General features: G+C 41.6%; 1 protein-coding gene across 2 annotated transcripts; it reads right to left on the bottom strand.

Moving 5' to 3' along the window:
• Positions 1 to 34: 34 nt before the first annotated feature.
• On the bottom strand, positions 35 to 20,323 carry GNPAT (glyceronephosphate O-acyltransferase). 2 transcript variants are annotated; one of them, XM_080585206.1, is made up of 16 exons: positions 19,934 to 20,323; positions 17,293 to 17,484; positions 15,769 to 15,945; positions 14,232 to 14,361; positions 11,684 to 11,811; positions 11,158 to 11,233; positions 10,416 to 10,567; positions 10,195 to 10,325; positions 9,295 to 9,518; positions 6,738 to 6,983; positions 5,672 to 5,751; positions 3,204 to 3,344; positions 2,142 to 2,241; positions 1,953 to 2,046; positions 731 to 792; positions 35 to 430 (listed from the first exon to the last, which is right to left on the bottom strand). In XM_080585206.1, the coding sequence occupies exons 1-16, from the start codon at positions 20,267 to 20,269 to the stop codon at positions 387 to 389; spliced, it is 2,313 nt and encodes a 770-aa protein (XP_080441332.1). In that variant the 5' UTR covers positions 20,270 to 20,323; the 3' UTR covers positions 35 to 386. The 2 variants fall into 2 exon arrangements, with proteins under 2 accessions (XP_080441332.1, XP_080441333.1); XM_080585207.1 differs by having other exon boundaries at positions 17,293 to 17,481.
• Positions 20,324 to 21,362: the final 1,039 nt, after the last annotated feature.

Here is a 21,362-nt window from a genome sequence, read left to right as displayed (position 1 = left end):
CTCCAGGGAAATATTTGAGACCGACCACGTTACTCGTTACGAGTCTAAAAAAATGTATTTAAGTAGCCGTTACTGTGCGCTTCTCTTTAAATAGGTATCCAAAAAAAAAGGTTTAATCCATTTTAAAAAGCAAACCACAGGTGAGTATACAAATACAACTCTAACCACCGGAGGCAGCAGTCTCTAAGCAGTTAGGGGAAGTACCCCAGGTGAAGACCACCCTTCCACAGCCTTGGCACCCGCTCCTGCCTCGCACGTTGGCACGCTGACAACGCCCAGACAGACGGACAAGACGTGAAGTTGGTCTGCTGCCATCCCCGCTCCGCTTCGGCGGTGGTCTGTGCCCCCAGCAGGTACTTACGTCCCGTCACAGCATCAAAAACCACTTAGAGTCTTGCAGCCACAGGCTTCTGTACAGGTATCCTGGCATCTGACAAAAAGAAGAAAAAGTAATCACTTACTTGCAGCTACTCCATTAAAGTTCCTTTTGATTTACTTTTTTTTGGTCATTTTGTTGCACAGTATTTCAAAAGAAGGGAGAGAGATTCAAAGCTGCAGTCAGCTACACAGGAAGAAGTACTGTAAAAATATCATTAGTATTTTTATGCAGATGATTCTGAGGAACTATTAGGAAAAAACAGCAGGTCTAACATGTATGTTCGTTGTCCAAACTCATTTGTAACTTGAAAAGTTATCTTCAAATGAACTAGAGACCGCTCACGACACTTACCAAACACGTCCAGGATTTTATTAACAGCCTCTTGATTTACATTGTAAGTGAATCCATTGGACCTACAGTTAAAACAAATAACTTCAATGGATATCTCTTATTTCAGTCATTTCTACACAAATAATCTGAATTAAACATTTTCATAATGTCATCATATTCTTCATCCTACCAGCATACTTACCAATTTTTAGGTCACAGCAGACCTTTGTACTCAAGGATTGTTAGGGTTTATCTTTCCTCTCGTTTACACTGAGTCTGTCTTCCCTTGGTTTTTATTGGGGATAACCGCGAGAATATTTGTTTGTTTGTTTTCAATTGTACAATTTTCAAGACTCTATCTCTGAAACTGAATCAAACCTTCAGCTGATCTCAAAATCTGCTGCACTTGATTTATTCCATTTACTTGAAAGGGGAATTCAGCCACAGACATTTATGTAGCACAATGACATAGCAGGGGGACCTACAACAACGGCACTTTGTGTGCTTTCCAAGAGCAATACAAACCTTAACCAATTCATTTCCTGAACAGACACATAAGAAAATAGCTCAGGGCCATCAGCTGCCAATACTGTTCTGTGAAATAGTCAAGACAATGTGGGGACGTGTAGCAGGGTCTTCTACGGCTATACTTTTAAACGTAAGAAGTACCACCTCAACACAAATTAATCTGATAACATGAAATATATGTGACCATGTTTCTATATAACTATAGCTGTCGTTTAATCTTAGGCCTGGGAACTGCGTTAAATAACTTTAACGTCTAAGCTTTCATGTGAATTGATTTGAGATGTCAGTGCCAAAACACATGAAAAAGTAGTACTGTTCCTGGTAATTGCTTACATTGCCTGATGAGGCTTATTATAACACACAGAATAAGCAGGGCTGTTCTATTTGCTTATCAAAGCCCTGCTAAAGGTTTTGAAAACCAGAAGGTTTAGAAAAGGGAGTCAGAAGAAGCCCACCAGTGAGTATTGAATTCTGCTGCTGGGTCCCGCGGGGGTGTTTTCACTCTAAGGGCTGCCATGCTGTTTCCACAATGCATACAGAAAGGAACTACCTGGGTCTTCACCACAACTCAGGTAAATCCAATCAGCCTTCAGCTGACTGATGTTCAGGGCATCAGGTGTCTGCTGTACTGCTTAATGCTAATAGCTCAGTCATTAAGAATTTCCAGTAAGACCGCACATTGTCTTTTATATACCAAAAAGCCTGTGTTACTTACATTTTCTTCTTCTTCACTGCACCCAGTTGCACGAGAGCTGCTAAGGCATTTTTCTGCATGTCAGAAGATAGTGCTTCGTAACACTGCGTATTCCCTACAGAGAAAGCAGAAAAAACAAATCAAAAATGTTACCACTGTCCATTAACAGGTTAAGTTTGTAAAATCATATTGCATGACAGCTGTACGCACCCTTTTCAAGAAGCTGAAAAACAAAGTTGCGGACTCCAGGTACAAATTGCTTCTCTGTAAAGGCTTCTTTTGTTTCCTTTGATAGGTATCTGAAAATTAACTAACATTTAAAAAAAAAAAAACATCAGCACTTCTTTCCTTGTGATTGTCAATTTGTTATTAGTTACAAACAAACATGTCCCCATAAGGAGGTAATGTTATTGCACTTTGAAAAGTTAGGAGAGGAACTCAAGAAGTATCAGTAGGTAGCACATCTGAAAATTTTATTACTGTTTAGCATGCATGAGAATCTTAATATTAAAAGAAGATTCAGCATTCATTACTGCAATGGTTACCTTAGACATCAATTTAACATTTCTGTTCTTGCAATCAAACCCAGTATAGTTTTATTAAAGCATTATCTGTTTTACAGATAGGAGTAAAATCAGGCAAATCAGTACAGACCAGCTTAAGTCGTACACCAGATCATTAGCAGTTCCCTCATCTACCAGGTTCAAACATCTACATTCCCACCAATGTTATGCTGACATATCAGAGATTTTAGCCTCCTATTTTTGTACAGGTTACGTATTACAGGATTGTAAGTGTGTTTAGCCGTATTAAAACCTTTTGGAAAAAAATAAAAAGAATTTACAGAGAAACCAATGGAATTAACGATTCTAAAAAAAAAAAACACAAAAACAACCCTACCAGATATGAGATATAAACTCATTTCTGCGTGTGGCAGGACAGCCCACAAAATGAATTAAGCAAGAGTTCCTCTGCGAAAGAGCAACGGAGCCTGCCAGCAGCATACTCCCTGTGAAGCTTGTAAACCCACAATAGCTCGTCACGTTACAAAGCAGCTTACTGCTTTAGTCATTTTGAAAAGTCCGAGCCAAAAGCTGAAATCAGGTTCCTGGAGGGAAGGTGATGTTAAGATACCTGTTACTGCTATTTCTCAACTCTTCCATTCCCCAGCCGTGGGAACAGTCGCTATTTGTACTGCAGAACTATCACTACTCTACTACTTTTCGTATAAAACACAGGATAAAAAAGATAATTTTTTGGAAAACAGCATACCTGATAACCTTCCACAAAAGGTCTGAACATAGCTGACAAGAAAGATACTATAACACTTCCTTTGTCAGTGGGGTAGATTTCCTGTTGAGTTGTTTGAATCGCATCACATTTTGTGAGTAGAAAACATCCTTCCTCGAAATCCTGGGAGAGAGAACCGCAACTGAAATGTTAACCTCTACGGCAAGTGCAGAGACCTTTTCCCACAAAACCAACCAACCAACCACAAAAAAAACAAGCCAAAACAAAACCACAATAACAGAAAACAGAGCATGACACTTCTTCCATTTCTCACTTTGGTTCTCTGGAGACATGAACCAAAATTTTCCTGTATACCAGAAATACCGTTCTAAAAAGGCAGTGGGAACATGATCTTAAACAGAGCAAATCTGGAAGCACAACAGGCCTAGGACCTTAGGAAGAGGCTGTGGTTGCTATTGTAACAGCCAGCTTGTATTCCCCTGGGTTTTGTCAGAATACGGACAAGTTGTCTATTTTAGGGACTTTGTTTGTTTTGTTTGTTTGGTGATAGTGGCAGATTTTTTTTATTTTTTTTTTTAAGTCAGGGCTTGCTTTTATCTCACACACACTGTTAGTGATAAGTGATAACATAGTTCACTGACCTGTTATCTACAAAAAAAAAAGCAACACAATGGCCAAAAGTTACAGACTATGGAAACGTCAGTGACAAAACTATTTTCCTTCCATTACCAGAGGAGAAGAGGGGGGAGGGAACGGACATGATAGACACGTGGATGACTAGAGGGGTGGCTTGCTCAGATTTTAATATAGTCACAAATCCTGAATATTCTTATGAAAATTATCTTTTTTTTTAATGCAGGAAAGATCACAATTAAATATTGCTATCAGATATTTAGCCTTAACATTTGATAAAAATCATATTTAATCTGTTTTAATCCCAAATAAAAACTGCACCTGCACCAGTTTGTATTGGGTACGATGTTAAACCAATTTTCACTAATAAACTTGTGCTCACCTGCGTTTCAAGCTGGCTGGACCAGAGCCAGGTCCAACCCTGCAGGATGCGTACAAACTGACGCGGCAAGTCCTGCAGGGAGCAAAGTACTGCCTGCAGTTTTCACATCTTTTCTGTGTCCAGCTGTTTTCGGAGAGCGTGCAGACACACTGAGTGCTGTAACAAGGCTGCACGCGTGAACAATACTGGCTTTGTCTCAGTAATGCTGATATGGGAAGGCGGGTGGAATGAGGGGAAGCTGCTTTCAAGCAATGCAACCCAAGCTTCCCTAAGACTCTGCTAGGGACACTTGTGCAATTAGGAAGGCTCTCGCTTCAGAAACCTTCACAGGCTGTACCTTCTTAGCTCTGTAAGATTTCATCTGCAGAGGTTTAAATCAGGTTTTACTATAAGTACTTCCTTCCTAGCGCTCATAGTGTAATATCTGAATCTACATGAGACACTGTAAATGCCAGTAATAAAAATCTAAAAGGGCTCAAAGCCATCAACACTACATATTAGAAAAAAGTTTACATATGCACTGTAACATTCAGATTTCAAGGTATAAGAGGAACACTCGCTGCTACATAAATGCTACAGAGGTAGATACGGCCATGCTGCACATTCGAGGAGAGGTGGTACAGAGATGTGCTTTAACACACGCAGCACTGGGTGTTGGCACAGTGCTCCGGCAGCCCCACCATCACAGACCACACGTATAGTGCTACACAAAGCAGCCCATCACAGCTGCACTAGAAGCACTATAATCAACCAGAAGACAATAAGGACTTAAATTTAGAACTGCATACTCTATTTGTCAAAGATAACAAGGACATACAATGGTTGATCATTAATTGGTATAGAACCCATAGTTTAACTTTTTGAAAGAGCAGCAGTGCCCCCTCTGCTACACAGTCTGCAAGAGCTTTAAGGAAAAATGACCCTGCTATAACCTCAACGAAAACTGCTCTTCTGCTTCTGTGCTGACAGAACATACCCACTCTGTGAAAGAATCCAATTAGACCTACGTTAACACTTTTTTCTTCACAGCCTAACGTCTCTTTCATAACTGCAGAGGAACAGGACAGTATTTACACTTCGTTAATAAAAAAAATAAAAAAAGACTGCTCTACTTATTTTTATATCCATTCTAGAAGATTGGTAGTTTTACACAAAAAAGCCAAACTTCTGCTACAGCTCACTTTAATAGTTCAGAACTAGGAAGTTTCAGGCTTTTTTTTTTTTTTAAATACACACTGGAGGAATTAAAAATAGATTGCATGTGCAACCTTGTGGATTCACACAATGTTTTGCAACTAACCTAATGACTACCTCCACTCTGACCCTCTTTTAAGTTCTCCCTCCCACTTACAGATCAAGCTGATATCTCTGTAGGTATTTATCACAAGGCATTTGTTAAGCAGAGCCCCAAAATCAGATGCTGTGCTGACTGTGCTATGGACGATCACCAACTTTGTATAAAGGATGTTTTTACCTTCAATGAAATACCAGGAAAGAAGATGAACTCATCAGAGAACACATCTCTCAAGATGCTGAAGCAGCTGTAGACTTCCTCTGAAAAAAAAAAATATTGTAAAGTATTGTTGTTTTAAAAAACATAATTTAAAAGGATGCCATCGAAAAGCCATTTATTCCTTATTTTAGGGAGAATATTTACTCTCTATTATTATTCCTGAGAGAGAATATCTACTCCAAATAAAATTTGAACTTGACATTAAAACCACAAGTACATATACAACAGAAATCACCCCAGTGAAACAGGAAGTAGTCAAAGTACTCAATTCAGATTTTACCGAAAGAAAGAACAGGGGACCGTAGCTTCTAAGAACATGCATTAAGTATCATATAATGAGATGCTGCGCAAAACCAAGGCATATATTTTGAAATTTTACTTAATGAGTATCGGAAAGCACTGAAACACTTCAGGAACAGCACTGAGAAGAGAAAAAAGGCTGAGAACTGGCTGCACTGTATGTGAATGTGAGCTGTGTGTAACTTGTAACCTAAAAAGCAGGTCTGCTAAATGCCAACAAAACAAGGAACTTAATGGTTGTAGGTTATTTTACATTGGCATGAAATGAAGCCTTGCTAGAAAGGCAGGAGACACTTCCAAGCACAGTTTTATTTAACAGCTGAAATACATGAGGTGATTTTTGCCACTTTTGGGGCCATTTTACCCTCTGGCAGTTTCATAATGTATACTGCAAGGGAAGCAACCCAAGCACTCCCAAATACATTTTTCTAAACTCAACTACTTCTGGACTGCAGAACAGTGTAAACAAGAACTGGAATCATCTCATATCTGCTGTCTCACCAGAATATGCCTCCCTTCAAGGGTATCAAGGGGTAAACAAAAACGGCAAAAAAAAAAAAAAAGTCCCCTCCCAACACACCCACTTTATGTCACAGGACCTTATTCAGAATTCTGGCACAACGTTGTCAAGTAGCCCCCACTGTCAACCACAGGAACCTCCTGCTCCTCTCATGGAGGACACGAGAGGGAGCGAAGCCACTGGGCTCCCCGAGCTACCCAAACGTACCTTTCCTGAAGCTGCGCGTCATTTGCAAGGCAAGTGCCACCAGAGAGGGACGCACGAAGACATTCAGCAACTGGTTTCTGTAGGTACCACACATGAGGATGGCCAGAGCTCGCTTAAAGACAATTTCCCCTACGGCTCCATCTTCCTCTCCTTTGTCATTGAGGACCACGTGGCCATTGACGAGGCGAGCAATGTTGGAATGCAGGGCGAGGGCAGACATAACTGCTTTTTTGGCACAAAGATTATCTAGCAAGAAAATGCAAGATTCAGGATGATGCAAAAGAGAATATGTCTCTGTTGATACTGTCTAAAGTATGCTGGTATTTCGTTAAGCTTTATTTTTAGGACCAATTATTACATCAAATATTCAGTTAGAAAAGTGTTCTCAGCCCAGGCATTGTATGCAATGGAGAGAACAAATTTCAGACATTTCTGTCATTACAGCACTTTAAATTCTTCCACTTGCTAACAATAACAAGTAAATCCTTTGTCTCTGGAACAAAGATTCTGCGCCTCCAAATAAAAGAGGTTAGAACTACTTGATGGAAACAATCATCATTAAGGAAACACTTTGACTTAGGAATTTCTGACACTGTAATTTTTGAATCAGATGCACAAGTTTTTTTCCTCAACTCTCATAAACAAGGAACTCCTCATCATAATTAAGTTTAAGAAAATCCTAACAGAAGGGTCATTGCATAACATACCTGCTCAAAAAGGAAATAGCTTGCACTTAAACCCAAGTATATTCTTGTTTCATTAAAATCCTTTTTAAAAGTCTAAAGCAAGGAACTGGGTGGGTTATGGGTTTGTTATTTTCTATAAAGAAGAAAGTCCTTCAAAGAACTTTAGGCAGATAAAGAACAGCACCTCAAGTCTTGAAATACAGTCATCTTTTTTAGAATATCTTAGGCTTTAAACACTACCAAAATTCCCTGCATTGTGAACTCTTTAGCAAGCAAGGAAAGAAGCAATAAAAACTGTTAACTGAACATGAAAATACCATTTACGTGATCAGAGCAATACACGCATATCAAATCACTGCAGACTTTGACTGGAAGACAAAAATATATTTTCCCCTTATGCTAGCTTTCACATAGAACCTCCTTGCACCTTATTTGCTCCTTCAGCCTACTGCATTCCAGCTTTGCCAACATTTTCATATTTCTCAGTGTAATAAGAAGCGTGAGCGAGTCATTTTTCAGTTCCTGTTTTTAATATAAAATTTCTAATACCTAAGCAAATGTTCTGCCTGTAACAACCAAGCAGCACGGTAGCAGGAGGAACAGCTAGCTGTTTGGAGATAGAAGAACAGACAGGATGCATGTAGCTGCTGACATGATGACGCCTCCAAACTAACCTTTAAAATTATTTATTCTTTCAAATAATTGACAATTCAAAACAAACAAACAACAAACCCTGTTTCTATGCAAATGACAGCTAGTGCAGGGCCAATGCACTCAGACAAAATCTGCTCAGTTATTGCCTCTATCTCTATACCTTACCTATTTTCCATTCTCTGACTACAACTCTACTAGAGCAAAAGTTTATTCATTGTTACTAAGAAAACAAAATAAATAAGCAAACCCAAATGCAGTATGTTCTTCAGTTTACTGTGCAGTAAGATTCTAAATGATGTTTAAACACCATGAAATTTTTCCTTTCACAGTCTGGCAGGAGCAGACTGCGTCCTCATTTACTACAGTGAAGCTACCTGAAAGGGGAAGTGGTATTTCTGTTATAACTGTGGCCTGCTCGTATTTCTCTGTTGCAATACTGAGAGTGATCCCTGATTATACACATGACTACAAAAGCAGAGATCCATAGTTTAAATATACCTACAGTGAAAAAGTATTTGCACCACACACTATTTTTCTTTGCCCGCTTATCCACTTATGTCCTGAGGCTCCAAAACAAATTACCTGTGTCACCTTGGCTCAAAGGGAGATGCCTAAAACAATTGTTCAGAAGACGAAGAAGAATCAACCTTTCCACACAAATATATTTTTATGTATGTGTGTGTATAATATAAAAACACAGAAGCCACTACCTCAAAAGTCATCACTGCATCCCCAAAAGAATGAAGTCAAATTTAAAAATAGTCAAAGTATAGTTTTGGTTTTATTTATTTCACACATTTGTTTAGGCTAATTCTTTATCACAGTACCAACTCATAGCCAATATCAAGCAACAAATGTAGCATTTTACTGAGGTACTGTTGCAAACTGGGTAATTAATTGCCTAGGACTTAAGACAGCCTTCAGAAAGACATTATAAGCAGCCTATAATTTCTCCCTCATTCCATGCTTCAGGAAATAACAGTAAAATACCTGGCCTGCCTCAACCTAACTGTTTTTCAGAGTAGCATCTTCTACAGCCCTAAGGCAAAACCCCTTCTATTTTAGCATCATTTTTGGCATATCCTAAAATCCTAAATGACTCAGCACCCATGAAAACAATCTGTAACGTTGTCACTATACACTGCTTCCACATAAAAATAATTTATCCTCCATAAACAAACAAACAAAGAAATAGAAATAACACTTTATGTGCATACCAGGCCATTCAATGAAACCTCCGAAAGTCTGTGTTAAGCCTTTCAGCCACAGGGTCTTTTCTATTAGAAGTTCAAAATCCATAGCTGGCAAATTCTGGAGCAGGACAGCAGCAACTAGCACCCACGGGCTCAAAACCATGTTTTCAATTTGCAGGAGCTCCATTTTATACGCCACATCACTGACAAATTCTTGGATATCCTCAGACGGCTTTTGTGGAAGATGTCTGAAAAGAACCATGCAGCTCAAGGTTAAAAAGCTCCAAAATAGGGAAGAGGGTGATTTATATTCCAGATTTCTTCTGTATTGCTCCCAGATCCCTAATTACTTTACAGCACCGAACACCTGGAGGGTAATTCTACCTATGGACTACGTAGTACAAAGAAAAATGTGAGTAGATTCACAAAAATATTTGAAACAGAACTCTGTATTGATGCTATACACGTGCTATTCTCAAAAACATTCAAAAGTGTTGTAACTTTTTTGTTGTAACTTTGTTGTAACAAATTGCAAACCCACCCAATCCAGCCATAGCTGCAGCTTCTTGGTACACAATCACATAACTGTTTGCAGTAATAAAGCAAGAAGGGAAAGAAAGTAGATTTTTAAGTAACAAAACCACTGAATTCTCAGAAAACAAAGCTTTGCCTGACTGATACATCACCATAAACTTTTAAAATGGCATGTTCTCAACATGTTCAGAAACGCTTTTTTTGTTCAGAAACAGCCAGTCAGAAGCATGATAACTCTGAGCGCAGACAAAACATCTTCAGTGGTCAAATGGACAGGAAGGGAGAAAAATCAAAACCAAAGTAAAAAAAAATAACTTCTTAATTATTTTTACATTGGTGAGGACTAAACAAATGTTTTTCCTGTGCATAAACCACAGAAAGATGTAATACCTGGGAACCAAGTTATATGGGCATAGATTGATTCTCCCAGAAGCCAACGTTCTAAGTGACACCGGCTGGCCAACGTAGATGTGTATGGTACCAAAATTGTCGCTGAGGATCCTTCTGGCCTTTAACAACCCCTAAAAAAATGGGAGGAGCAAAAATAAAATTTTAGTGCTGCAGGGTGTATATACATCCACCTATTTTCTGTTCTTAAGGAATTTACACACAGATGTAGATTCTTTGGGCTTTGGGACTCCTAGGAGCTCATATGCATAGAGAGATTCTTCTAATATCCTCTCATAGCTGATGCTGATGGGAACAAGGTACGTGTCAAAGACTTCACGTTTAAAAAATGGTTCCATCACAATACTGAGAAGACCTGCAAATTGGATTAAAAAAAAAAAAGTGAAACGCTTGTCTTTTTCAAGAAGGGAAAAGCAGCTGCAAGATATCTTTTTCAAAGTTAAATAAGTTTCAGAAACTGTAAATAAGTGAACATTATGTTTGTTCTCTCTTTCACTAAGCAGAAGCAGAAGACACTGTCCAAGCTTTAAAACAGAAGGTAAATATAAGCAATGCATGTGGACAGCTGTTTGTGCTCTTTTCAATAGCACTTATCTGCACTTGCATATCATCATCTTTCTAAAGATTCCCCAGGTCTTTTACAAACAGTTAGCTTAAAATACTTCTGTGCAGGTAAGGGGAAGCCTACTTTCCAGAAAGGAAAGAGGGAAGAGTTATGCAATTATATACACAATGGGAGAGAAAGCAGCAGAGTGCAAGAGGCATGTATTGCCCTTCTTTATTTGGCCTTGGAAATCAAACTATAGTGTTTTCCACTACTCTGACAGACTTTACCAATTTCCCACCACTTCAACATCCCTTCCTATCTGAAGAACTTTGGACAAACATAACCACTAAGGAAAACATTATTAATCATAAAAAGTTCCAAGTTTTCAACAAACCTACCAAACTTTGGAGTCAGAGTCTTGGCAGTGCGGCTTCTTGTCCCTTCAAGAAAAAACTCAATTGGGGCATAACCATTCTACAAAAGTAAAACAAACAAAAAAAAGCTTGTCAGAAACAAAAATATTTCATCTTTACTGCCCACAAACAATTTTAAGTACTTAAAATGTAAGCAGTTTTTTTAATGGAAGCCATGCATCTCTAACTTCAGCCATTTCAAAGTCTGTATTCATCTATTGTATTTGCCACAACATATAGCTAAATTAAAAAAAATATTTTGTCTGTTATGAGATATGGGCACATGAGCCAAAGCAACTGAAGATCAACAATTTGTTTACCGCCCACTGATGAACTGCAGGAAGAGACAGCAAACATGCTCTTCACCTACATGAATTCTAAGGTAAAATCCATTTCCTCAGATCACGGTGAAGACTTTCAATCTCCTGCCTACATCATGCACATTTAACATGAATCACCGCAATACAGTATTTCTTAAGCATACACTTTGAGAGTTCAGTAATTTACTTACCCTTAACATTGTTTTTACGTATTCAGCAAAAACTGCCCAATAGAGCCTGTTCCCACCGAAGGAACGCCGCATGAAAAAGGCACCTGCCCTTCGCAGCAGCTCACCAACTATTTTCATTCCTAGGAAATCTGAAAAACAATCCAACAAAAAACAAGACCACAAACACAAAACTTATTGATTAATATCTTTCAGTAGAATCAAACAATTTATGTAATAAAGTGATTCAATTACCAGGATAAAGGAGATCTCTTTCAAGGATTCTGTTGTAAATACTTGGAAGATGTGATTGTCATGTTATAATATGCTTTCAGTGTTTTATATTTTATTTTTGGAAAGAGCATTCACTTAGAGCAATTTGTTTCAATAATTTAGATGTCCAGATTTCAGCCATAATGAAGACTATATATTTATTTTTTTTTAAGTACATTGACTCACTCATCTTCAGTTACCATTGAATGTATCCCAGAAGACACAGAAATTAACCCTGGAAATTAACTAACCAATTATGTTACATTATACCATTTGAGAGCCTGACTCATCAATTTAGGAATGGTAGACTAAATCAGCTAAAATTTTTGGTAATCTTCTAGTTTCAAGCAATCACGACCAGTGTTTAACTTGCTAAAACTAGGAAACAATTAAATTTATTCATGAGGTATTTAAAATGAGTCTACACAGCAGCTGGCCATTTGCTGCTTCCGCCTTCTTGCGACCTCAATCGATGAAACATTTGAGAATGGAGATTCACTCACTATATAAAATAGATAAAAGGAAATTGGCTACAGGACCCTGGGTGGCAACAGCAGCAAATCCCCACAGATCTAGGTGTATGCTACCTGAAACCAAACAACAACTAACAAAGCAGAGACACTTATTCCTCAATCAGGAGACTCAGCACAAGTACCACCTTGAGTTAGTTTGTGTACCACATCTTGTGAACATCTAACAACACGTTGTACACGACTACAATCAGAGAACTGTATTTTCACCTGAGGAACTTAAAATAATACACACATGCAATATCTTTTTTAGTACTAGTATCTGTAGCTACTACTTTGAGGCTCCAAACTTAATAGTGGGTCTAATCCAAAAGTTAACAAAGCACTACACCAATACCTACGTCAGCACGTGAGCAGTTTCAGAATAATATGTGGCAGGTAAGTAGCTGCAGCACCTTGATAAAGGCAGCTATGAGACATCAAATTCCGAATTCACCAGAAGCTAACCTGCATCACACAGAAGGCAAGATACCCCTACTTCACAGATCAGCAGAACCTCATCTTCACCATTCTCCCAGCTTCCACTGATTTTTTACTGGTATTCTTAATCTCCCAATTGGAAAAGACAGTAACGATCTAGCCTGCACCCTTGAAAAAATCCCATCTGGTCCTATCTATATTAAAGCATCAGAAGAACATTAGGTGAAAATTTTCAAAAAATGGCATAAATCACCCCGCCCCCATTTTTTTTTTTAATGGGAGGAAAGGTAAGCATAAAATGGACCTGAAAAAAATACCCACAAATTCTCACCATTACAGGTGCTTACTTAATAAAACACAATTCCAAAATCTGTGACACCTTTTCTGTGAGAGGCTCAAAACAAAGTTCCTGATATCAAACATCATCTACTGAAAATGGAAAGCAGTTTAGGTTGATGGGAGCATTTTCACATATTTTTCCACTGAAAGCAATGCAAAATTTGTTAATCTGACAAAAATCACATGGGGTAGGAGCATCTTATCTGTTTATTCCAGGCTCATTCATTCCCCAGTCTTTAAAAGAGATGATCCAGTAAACTAGAGGAGAGTACTAGGTTCCCAGATCTTTGCTAGCTTGCCTGCTTGGAAGATCTGCCTGCTTAGAAGACTTGGTTGACACTCCTGACTTCCAAGATCAGGCTTCTTGGTTACAGGCTGCCATAGAGACAGGAGTTTCAAAAAGCACATTGACTGAGAAGATACTGACTGTTAGTTTTCAATAACCGTTTCCCACAAATAAAACCAGCTTCATCTGCTTTAGAACAATGTTCAAAATCTGGACAGTTTGCCCTCTGACATACAGTTCTGTTTCTCAGCCAGCTCTGCTCTCAGCACTTCGCATAATGAAGTTCTGCCAATGTTTTCGAGGGAGTCAGTCACACCACCAACTAGCAAAAGGTGATTTGCACTTCATATCTGGCTACTATGATTGTGCTTAAAACTGTATCAGGTATTGCAAAACCTTCTGTGTACACAGGAGCTCATGGCCAAGTTTTTGCTTGTTTCTGGGCGAGGAAAGTAATATCAAAGTCTGCTTCAAACACCTATCTTTGCCCAGCCTTGGGTCTGCAGGTGAGGTGCTTCTGGTTGAACTTGCTATGAAAAAATTCACTTTTGATGGCACTCAACACAGAGGAGAGGCACGTACACTGCAAACATCTAACCCAAGCGGGTTTTAACAAAATGTATTTGGAACAGAAGTTAAACACAAGTATTTATAGCAGCAGATACCAGACCAATTGCTACCAGTACTCTGAATCCTGAAAACACCGCTAAAACAACATACTTGCCTATTCCTGCAGCAATGACAGGCAAAGCCAAGTCATACGTGTATAGCAAGTAAGACAGCATCAAAAAGTCTACGTAGCTTCGGTGACTGGGCAGCAGTACAACTGGGTGCTCTTGAATGGCATGCTGCAGCTGAAAAAATGAAACCAGAACAAACAATATTGCTCCAATATTTGTGGAACAACTGTTGGAATTTGCAAATACAGACCTTCACGTGGCTTCACACAAACAGAAGCTGATTTGTTGATGAGGGTGGTTTCTCTGTTCACATACTTTATATCTTTTTCAGCATGGAGTCATAGGAAATTTGGAGCAGTAGTTTCCAGAATAGCAACCTGTGATTTGTAGGCACCACAGGACTCGAAAGACAGGGCCACCTCATTACATGATGGCACAATCCAAATCCCTTTTGATGGGAATGGGAAGCCCAGTAGGGGCTGTAAGGGTTGACATTGTTAAGTCTTGCAGGGCATGGACTGTACCCTCCTCCAGAGGGGTGACAACCTGCAATGAAACAGGGGACAACAAACCCCCACCAGACTGGGGCAAACTTAAGACATCTTACAGTGGTACACAGTGTTTCATGGATCTTAGCCGTATGAAGGTTTTGCAGAACTGCCAACCCACTCAGCCACATAAAATTAGGCAATAAAAAACTTACTCTAACTTTTTATATTCTTGGCCACATACCATTCTTTCCCTCCAGAAACAGTTCCAGCATTTCTATTTATCTACTGCCCAGGTAGCTATCATCATGTTTCACCCCACATGGAAATTGCTTCCAGGATGTACTGTATTAATTGCCATTTTAAAAGGCAAACCAAGCTAAAAGAAAAGAGGTCAAAGTATTCTCGAAACAAAACTGTTGAATAAAGGTTTCTCATCTCTTACATCTCATAAATCACTTGATCAAAATTAGTCATACAGAGAACTTTTTCTTTTTTTTAAATTAGGAATTCAGATCCCTAAAGAGCTGGCAAAACAATTACAGAAGTGAAAAAAAAGCAACAAGAGAAAGAGGATGACAGTCATGTGTCTTCTTTTGACAACTACTTACCTTTAATGATGACCCTCTTGAAAAAAAATGCAAACATAAGTAACGTGAAAGTTCACTTTTGCAAGATCACAATTACTCTTATCCTACTAAAAAGTTTTAAGCAAATTCCTTCTAAGCATCAAAATACATGGCACAAGCAATATATATATTTAAATCTTACAGATCGTATATTCCTCATTGCCAAATGTATCCCAAGTGAAGGCCTGTATAATCTCTGCAAAAGCTGCAAGATGCTTTATGCAAAACATCTCCTTACCACAGGAAACATTTGGAAAAGTGTACAAAAAACGATGCTGACTGTTTGCCTCAAAAACTTACGTATCATCTGTCTTTTCTCCTCTTTATTTAGAAAAGCTGCAATAAACACAAGTGCAGTCTTTTTTTTTTTTTGTATTTTTTACTGGAAGTGAAGATGGGAGTCTTTGCCTAAGCAACCAGCATGAAATTATTATACCTTTTTATTTTTCCCCAACGGTACTCACTCTCTGCATTCCTTCTTCATTCACACAAACTCTCTGGAAAAGCTGTTTAAATATTTTGCTCAGAGTAAAGGCAAAAAATCTGACAGCTCCTAATTGCATACTGTGACCCATCTCATCCAGGATTTCTGTGGCTTCTTCTTGAATAATATCAGGTGATTCTCCCATCTCTTTTGCTAACTAAAGAGAAAACAAACAAAAGAGCAGTCAGATGTGATTCCCTTCTCCTTGCCCGTGCACACTGCTCAATGTGCCACAACAATTATGCCAACACTAATGCAATAGCCAGCAAGATTTTATTTTATGGGATAGGCATACATCTAATCTCACAGAATCTGTTTGTTGTTAACCAGCAAGCAAAAGCCAAGTTAAAGCTGTTCAAAATCAATGGTGAGCTTAGCTGCCAACAGGGGGTAGGGAGCAACATTTCCCCCCCCCAAACACACCATCTGAATATTTTAGCCTCTTCAGAGGAGGTTCAGTTCTAAGAATATTTCATAGATTATTGGTCTAAGAAGGCTGCGTGCAATTTTCTTTATCTAGTAAAATGAAACTTATGTTTTTAGAGATATTCAAGTAAATCTCTGAAGTGCATTTGGACTGGATTTTCAGACTTGGCTGAAGAACATCAGCCCTATCAAGCTTGATTTTCTTTGTAATGTATTACTGTAGCAATCACTAGCTGAAATGCATACAAAGCGCTGTCTCTACCAGCTTTGCATATCAATGTTCTTTTTTTCTGTTCTTACACACATTCCCTTTTGAAGTTTCTTAAAACGGACTTAAATAATGGTCATCTCTTCTATTTATATAGGAGGAGAGATTTATATTCTCTCTTAAATATAGAAATATTTAGCTGAAAAGTTTGGGGTTTTTTTCTGTTATGGAATGAGGAACATGCCTTTTACAGAACATGGAGTAGGAAGAAAGAGGAAGAGTGACAGGGGAAAAAGCTTCCCAAACAGCACAGCTCAGTTTAGAGGCCAGCAATACTTTCAGTAATTTCTAGTCCAAAGCTGAGAACTAGATTGCAATGGCAGGACTAACTCCCTTTAACCACTTGACACTTGTCTGAAAAATTTCTATCAAAATATAACTCTCATTTTAGGGAATGTATCAATGACTAATTCATAAATACATCACTAGCCTATAAAATTGCTACAAAACATCCTCAAAGTACAAAAACATCTACTAAGCAGAATCTTTCACAATCCTGCTCTGCATCAAGGACAGTGGAGGAGAAAAAAAAGAAGTCAAGCACATTGGTTAAGTTGAATGTAAAGTATCATATACAGAAAATAAAAACACTACGACACAACAGCTTTAGTGGCAACTCTTTGGTAAACCAATATTTGTTCTTCCTGCCAGAAGAGTGTGCCTCCCTAGTTACTGATTTATTGGAGTGCCTTTCAAACTACAGCTCTGGTGTTTGACAAGACCAGCAGTAACTTTTATTTTTTCCCGTCGCCACACAAAATTTGGCTCTGTTCAATCTACTTTGTCTTACAGCTCAGTGTTCCGGCTCACCTGCTTGATAACATACTGAACTTGCTCTGACTGCAGAACAGCAGTTTTAATAGCATTTGGCTTGCAAGGTGAAAGTCCTTTGTAGATCACAGGGGTATAACATTTCATTGCATATCTCAAGTCACTGGACAATCGCCTTTCCTCCAAGATATCTTCAAACTCATCCCTTTTCTTTGACGTGAGCTCTTTCTGCTAGGAACATACAAATAAAGAATGAGACACCGTCTCGAGTGATTCAGTGATCTGCTTGACTACAGCAGTAAAATAATACCGTGCAAAATTTTTGCAATGTGTTTTTTTTTGTTAACCTTTCTATAATGTCTCCATTCAACGCTCTGAGTGCATGAACAAATATTGCCTGCTTGGAACAATGCTGCAATTAGAAACTAAAACCAAAATAAAGCAAAGACAAAAGAAACAACCATTTCCCTCTGCAAAGGTCCCCAAATCACCATATGCCACATTACTTAATTCTGTCCAACAGGAAGAGGCTGAGGAAACACCTAAGCTTTAAAGCTAAAATGCCTTGCCTCCAGCCTCCTCGTGCTTAAGAGGTATTAACTGAAACAGCTTTGATCCCTACTCTTGCAGCTGCATGAATGCAATAACACGCATGACATTATAAAAACACAATCATCGACACCAGAAATAATCCCTTCTGCTTTAAGTTGTGTCTGGGACCTTGGTGCTGGCTTTCACCAGCCTTGGACATAAGGTACAGAAAACACAGCCGGGTAGGAACAGAACCAGAAAACTATTACCAGCCACACGAAGACCGAAAACGCAACATGGTGCGCACAGAGTTATAAAGAGAGTGCAGTCCCTGAGTGACCAGCATCACTAGTAAGCAGGAAAGCTAGCAGTGCATCCAGAGCTAGTTGAGGATCCATCCCGCTGTAGAAATGTCAGTGACAAAACTCTTCTCCTTGAGTCAGTAGACATCCCCCGTGCTGGAGAGGGATGTCTCCTATTATCTCCTCTAACAGCACAGATAATATGAATGACCCCTTAGTCTTTAAATCATATTCCTCCAAACTTCAGAACAGCAGCAACAGTTCATCAGACAAGCAAGGCTCAGTGCAACACAAAGGAAACAGTTATGGTTAAGCACATTTATTAGAAGAAGATGCTAAGATAAAAATGCTCATGTCTTCCTCTTCAGCACAACTCAAAGGGCAGCACAGGCACCCCTTCCACTCATTTTGTCTTCTCTCCCTCTATACAACCTGTGCAGAACCAGTCCGAAAGCGAAGGAGAGAACACATTGCTTCACAGGCTGTTAGAGCGACCTTCTCTGGCCTCAGCATGAAAGCCTGGCCAGCAAACGCACATGAGAACACCAGGAGCAGATAAGCAAAATGCCCAGCAGCAGCAGCCAGGTTTTCAGCCTCGGGAGAGGGAGTCAGCTTTCACTGCCGGTTGACCACAGCCACATCAGCAACATTATCAAAAGCAGCTGACATTTAAAGTGAGGACAGAGCAAACATTTAGCTCCTGTCCATTCATCAGCACAAGATACTGTGAAAGTTTAGTATTACAGTTTTCAATCTGTCTTTCAATCTGTCTTCTTCCATACTTTTCACCTGGCTGATATTTTGCAAGAGCCATGTAAGCCACAAACTGACAAGGAGACTGGAAATAGTTTGTATTAGTCATCGGTTGCCTTGATACCTTATATCAACCCTCTTGATTAAAAATAAAACAGGAAAAAAAAAAACACTTATGCCTTATAATAGTGAAAAAGATAGCTCAAAATAGCCTCAGCAATAGTGGTCGGCTCTAAGCATGCACCTGCTTAAATCAGTACGTGACAAGACATTACCCAGAAAATCTAAGCAACATTTCTTGGAATCACCAAAGTTTAAATCCTACAACATGCAACCCCCTGCAAAAGAACACAAGAAACAACAAAAAAGGAGGAAATCCAGCACTCAGCCCCGGTATCATCAGCCACATCAGGAGCCGCTGCACTGCTGCAGCCGTTCCACAACGCGTCCACGGTGAGTGAGGCTTCACAAAGGCCACGGCCAAAGGAGAAGTCACCTCCCTGCCACTCGTCTCCATTTCACGATTCTAGATTTGACCTGCCACGGATTTCTTCCCGCCGCAATAGTTATTTCCGTGTCCTGGCCTGACATAGCACTGAGGGAGCCAGCGGCTGAAGAAGAGCATCGCTCCTTTCGTGCTCCACAGCCAAGGCGCTGCGGGGGCTTCCAGCGCAGGCCGGGACAGAGCCCCTTGAGAGAAGCCACAACCGGGACCCTCCAGTCGGGGAACCCGGCGGGGCAGGTGGCTACGGGGGCACAGGCAGTGACAGAAACGAAGCGGTGGGAGCCTGGGACACCTCCGCTTTCCCTATGCCTTCAAAACAGTAAAATGGGAGCATTCACGATGCACCGGTGTGGCACCAGGGGACACAGAAGCGAAGCTCGGGGATCTCTGCAGACACCGGGACTCGCCCCCCTCTCTCCAGCCCCCTCGCCCCGATCCCAGCAGGGACAGGAACCCGAAGGGGCGCCCTGCCCCGCAGCCAGCCCCAAAGCCCCCCCCCGCGCCGCCGGGGGCCGTCCCTGCGCTTCAGAGTGAGCACGGCCGGGTCAGGGGAGGGGGCGAGGCGGGCAGCCCCCCGCGGGCAGCCTACCGAGTACATGGGCGTCCCTCGCCGCGCCCGCCCGGGCACCGCCGCCGCCGCCGCCATGGTGCCGGGAGCGCCGCCGCCGCGCCTCGCCGCGCCCCGCTCGCCCGCCCTACCCCGCCGCTGCGGCTGCGGCCCCCATGGCCCCGCGGTGCCCCGGCCCCGGTCCCTGCCGCGGCCCCGGTCCCGGTCCCGGCCCCGGCCCCGCTGCCCGCAGCGCTGGGGCGGGCGTGGGGGAGGGCGGAGGAGCCGCGCCATGGGCGGCGCCATCTTAGGGCTGACGGCAGCCGCTCGGGACCAAGCGGCGCCTCCGCCCGCCCCGCCGCGGAAGGCAGCGGCCATGGGGGCGAGGGAGCCCTGCCGGCGGCTGGAGGCGGTGCTCGGAGCCCTCTACGACCTGGGTGGGTGAGCGGGGGGCGGCCGGGGGCTTCCCGAAGTAAGGGATGGCGGGGGGGGGGGGGGGGGCGTTCACTCGGGAGCGGAGTGAGGGCTGACCGGGGGCTCCGCCGCGCAGGTGAGGAGCCCGGCAATGGGGGCGAGGAGGAGGCGGCGGAGGAGGAGAGCCAGGAGCCGGCGGCGGCAGCAGGAGGAGGAGGAGGAGGAGGAAGAGCGGCGGGGGGACAGCGGGGCGCCCGCGGCTTCTTCGTGGGGCTGCGGGACGAGCTCCGCGCCGCCGGCCCCCCGCCGCCCCCCGCCCCGCAGCCGCAGCCCGTGGAGGTGGTGGTGTTCCGCGGGAGGAAGAGGAGGGCGAAGGCGGAGGAGGAGGAGGAGAAGGGGCGGCCGGGCCCCGGCAGCGGCCCACAGGTAGGCCCAGGGCACGGATCTTGAAGCACGGATTTCTTTCTTATTTATTTATTTATTTATTTATTTATTTTTTTAATACCTGGGCACTCGGGAGCTGCCCCAGGACCACCTCGGGGAGAAGGCCCAGCTCCTGCTCACCGGGTTCAGCCATCGGACACACGTGGCTTTAGACTTTTAAAAAGTAGGAGAAACGAAGGTGGCTTCGCGTTAGATCCTCAGAGCTATCGCTGGGTGCTTTGTGTGAGCCGAAGCATCTCGGAAAGGCTCAGTACCAAAACTGGCAGCTTCTCCTGCCCCAAAGGGTGGAAAGGCACGGAGCCCATGGGCCACCAAGTGCCAGTCTCGCTTTGAACAGGTGTGCTCTTTAAACGATGTTGGGATGGTTTTAATGGGACCAACCTTTTGTAGATACTGCTTCCTCTGGAGATGTTTCTCTTTGCGTTAATGGCTTAAAGTTCATGCCTTAGCACTTCTGGTATGGGTTTTGAAATGAAAGTGTGCATGATGCATAGCTCACATGCAATTGTGCAAATTGTGCAAGGCTGTTTCAGTAAGACCCTACAATATCTACATATTAAAAATACCATTAAGACTTGTCTTTTAACATGTCAAGGTAGTAAAGCCAGAAAAA

This window comes from Anser brachyrhynchus (assembly GCF_964034855.1).
Source record: "Anser brachyrhynchus genome assembly, chromosome: 3".
Taxonomy (NCBI): domain Eukaryota; kingdom Metazoa; phylum Chordata; class Aves; order Anseriformes; family Anatidae; genus Anser; species Anser brachyrhynchus.
This window is presented reverse-complemented; position numbering and strand designations above follow the sequence as displayed.

Coding starts and splice junctions, on each gene's coding strand:
- GNPAT (XM_080585206.1), bottom strand. CDS start 20,269: ATGGCCGCTGCCTTCCGCGGCGGGGCGGGCGGAGGCGCCGCTTGGTCC. Junction 9,519..10,194: donor CCATATAACTTGGTTCCCAG/GTATTACATCTT, acceptor GGTTCTTTTCAG/ACATCTTCCACAAAAGCCGT. Junction 5,752..6,737: donor GACGCGCAGCTTCAGGAAAG/GTACGTTTGGGT, acceptor TTTTTTTTTCAG/AGGAAGTCTACAGCTGCTTC.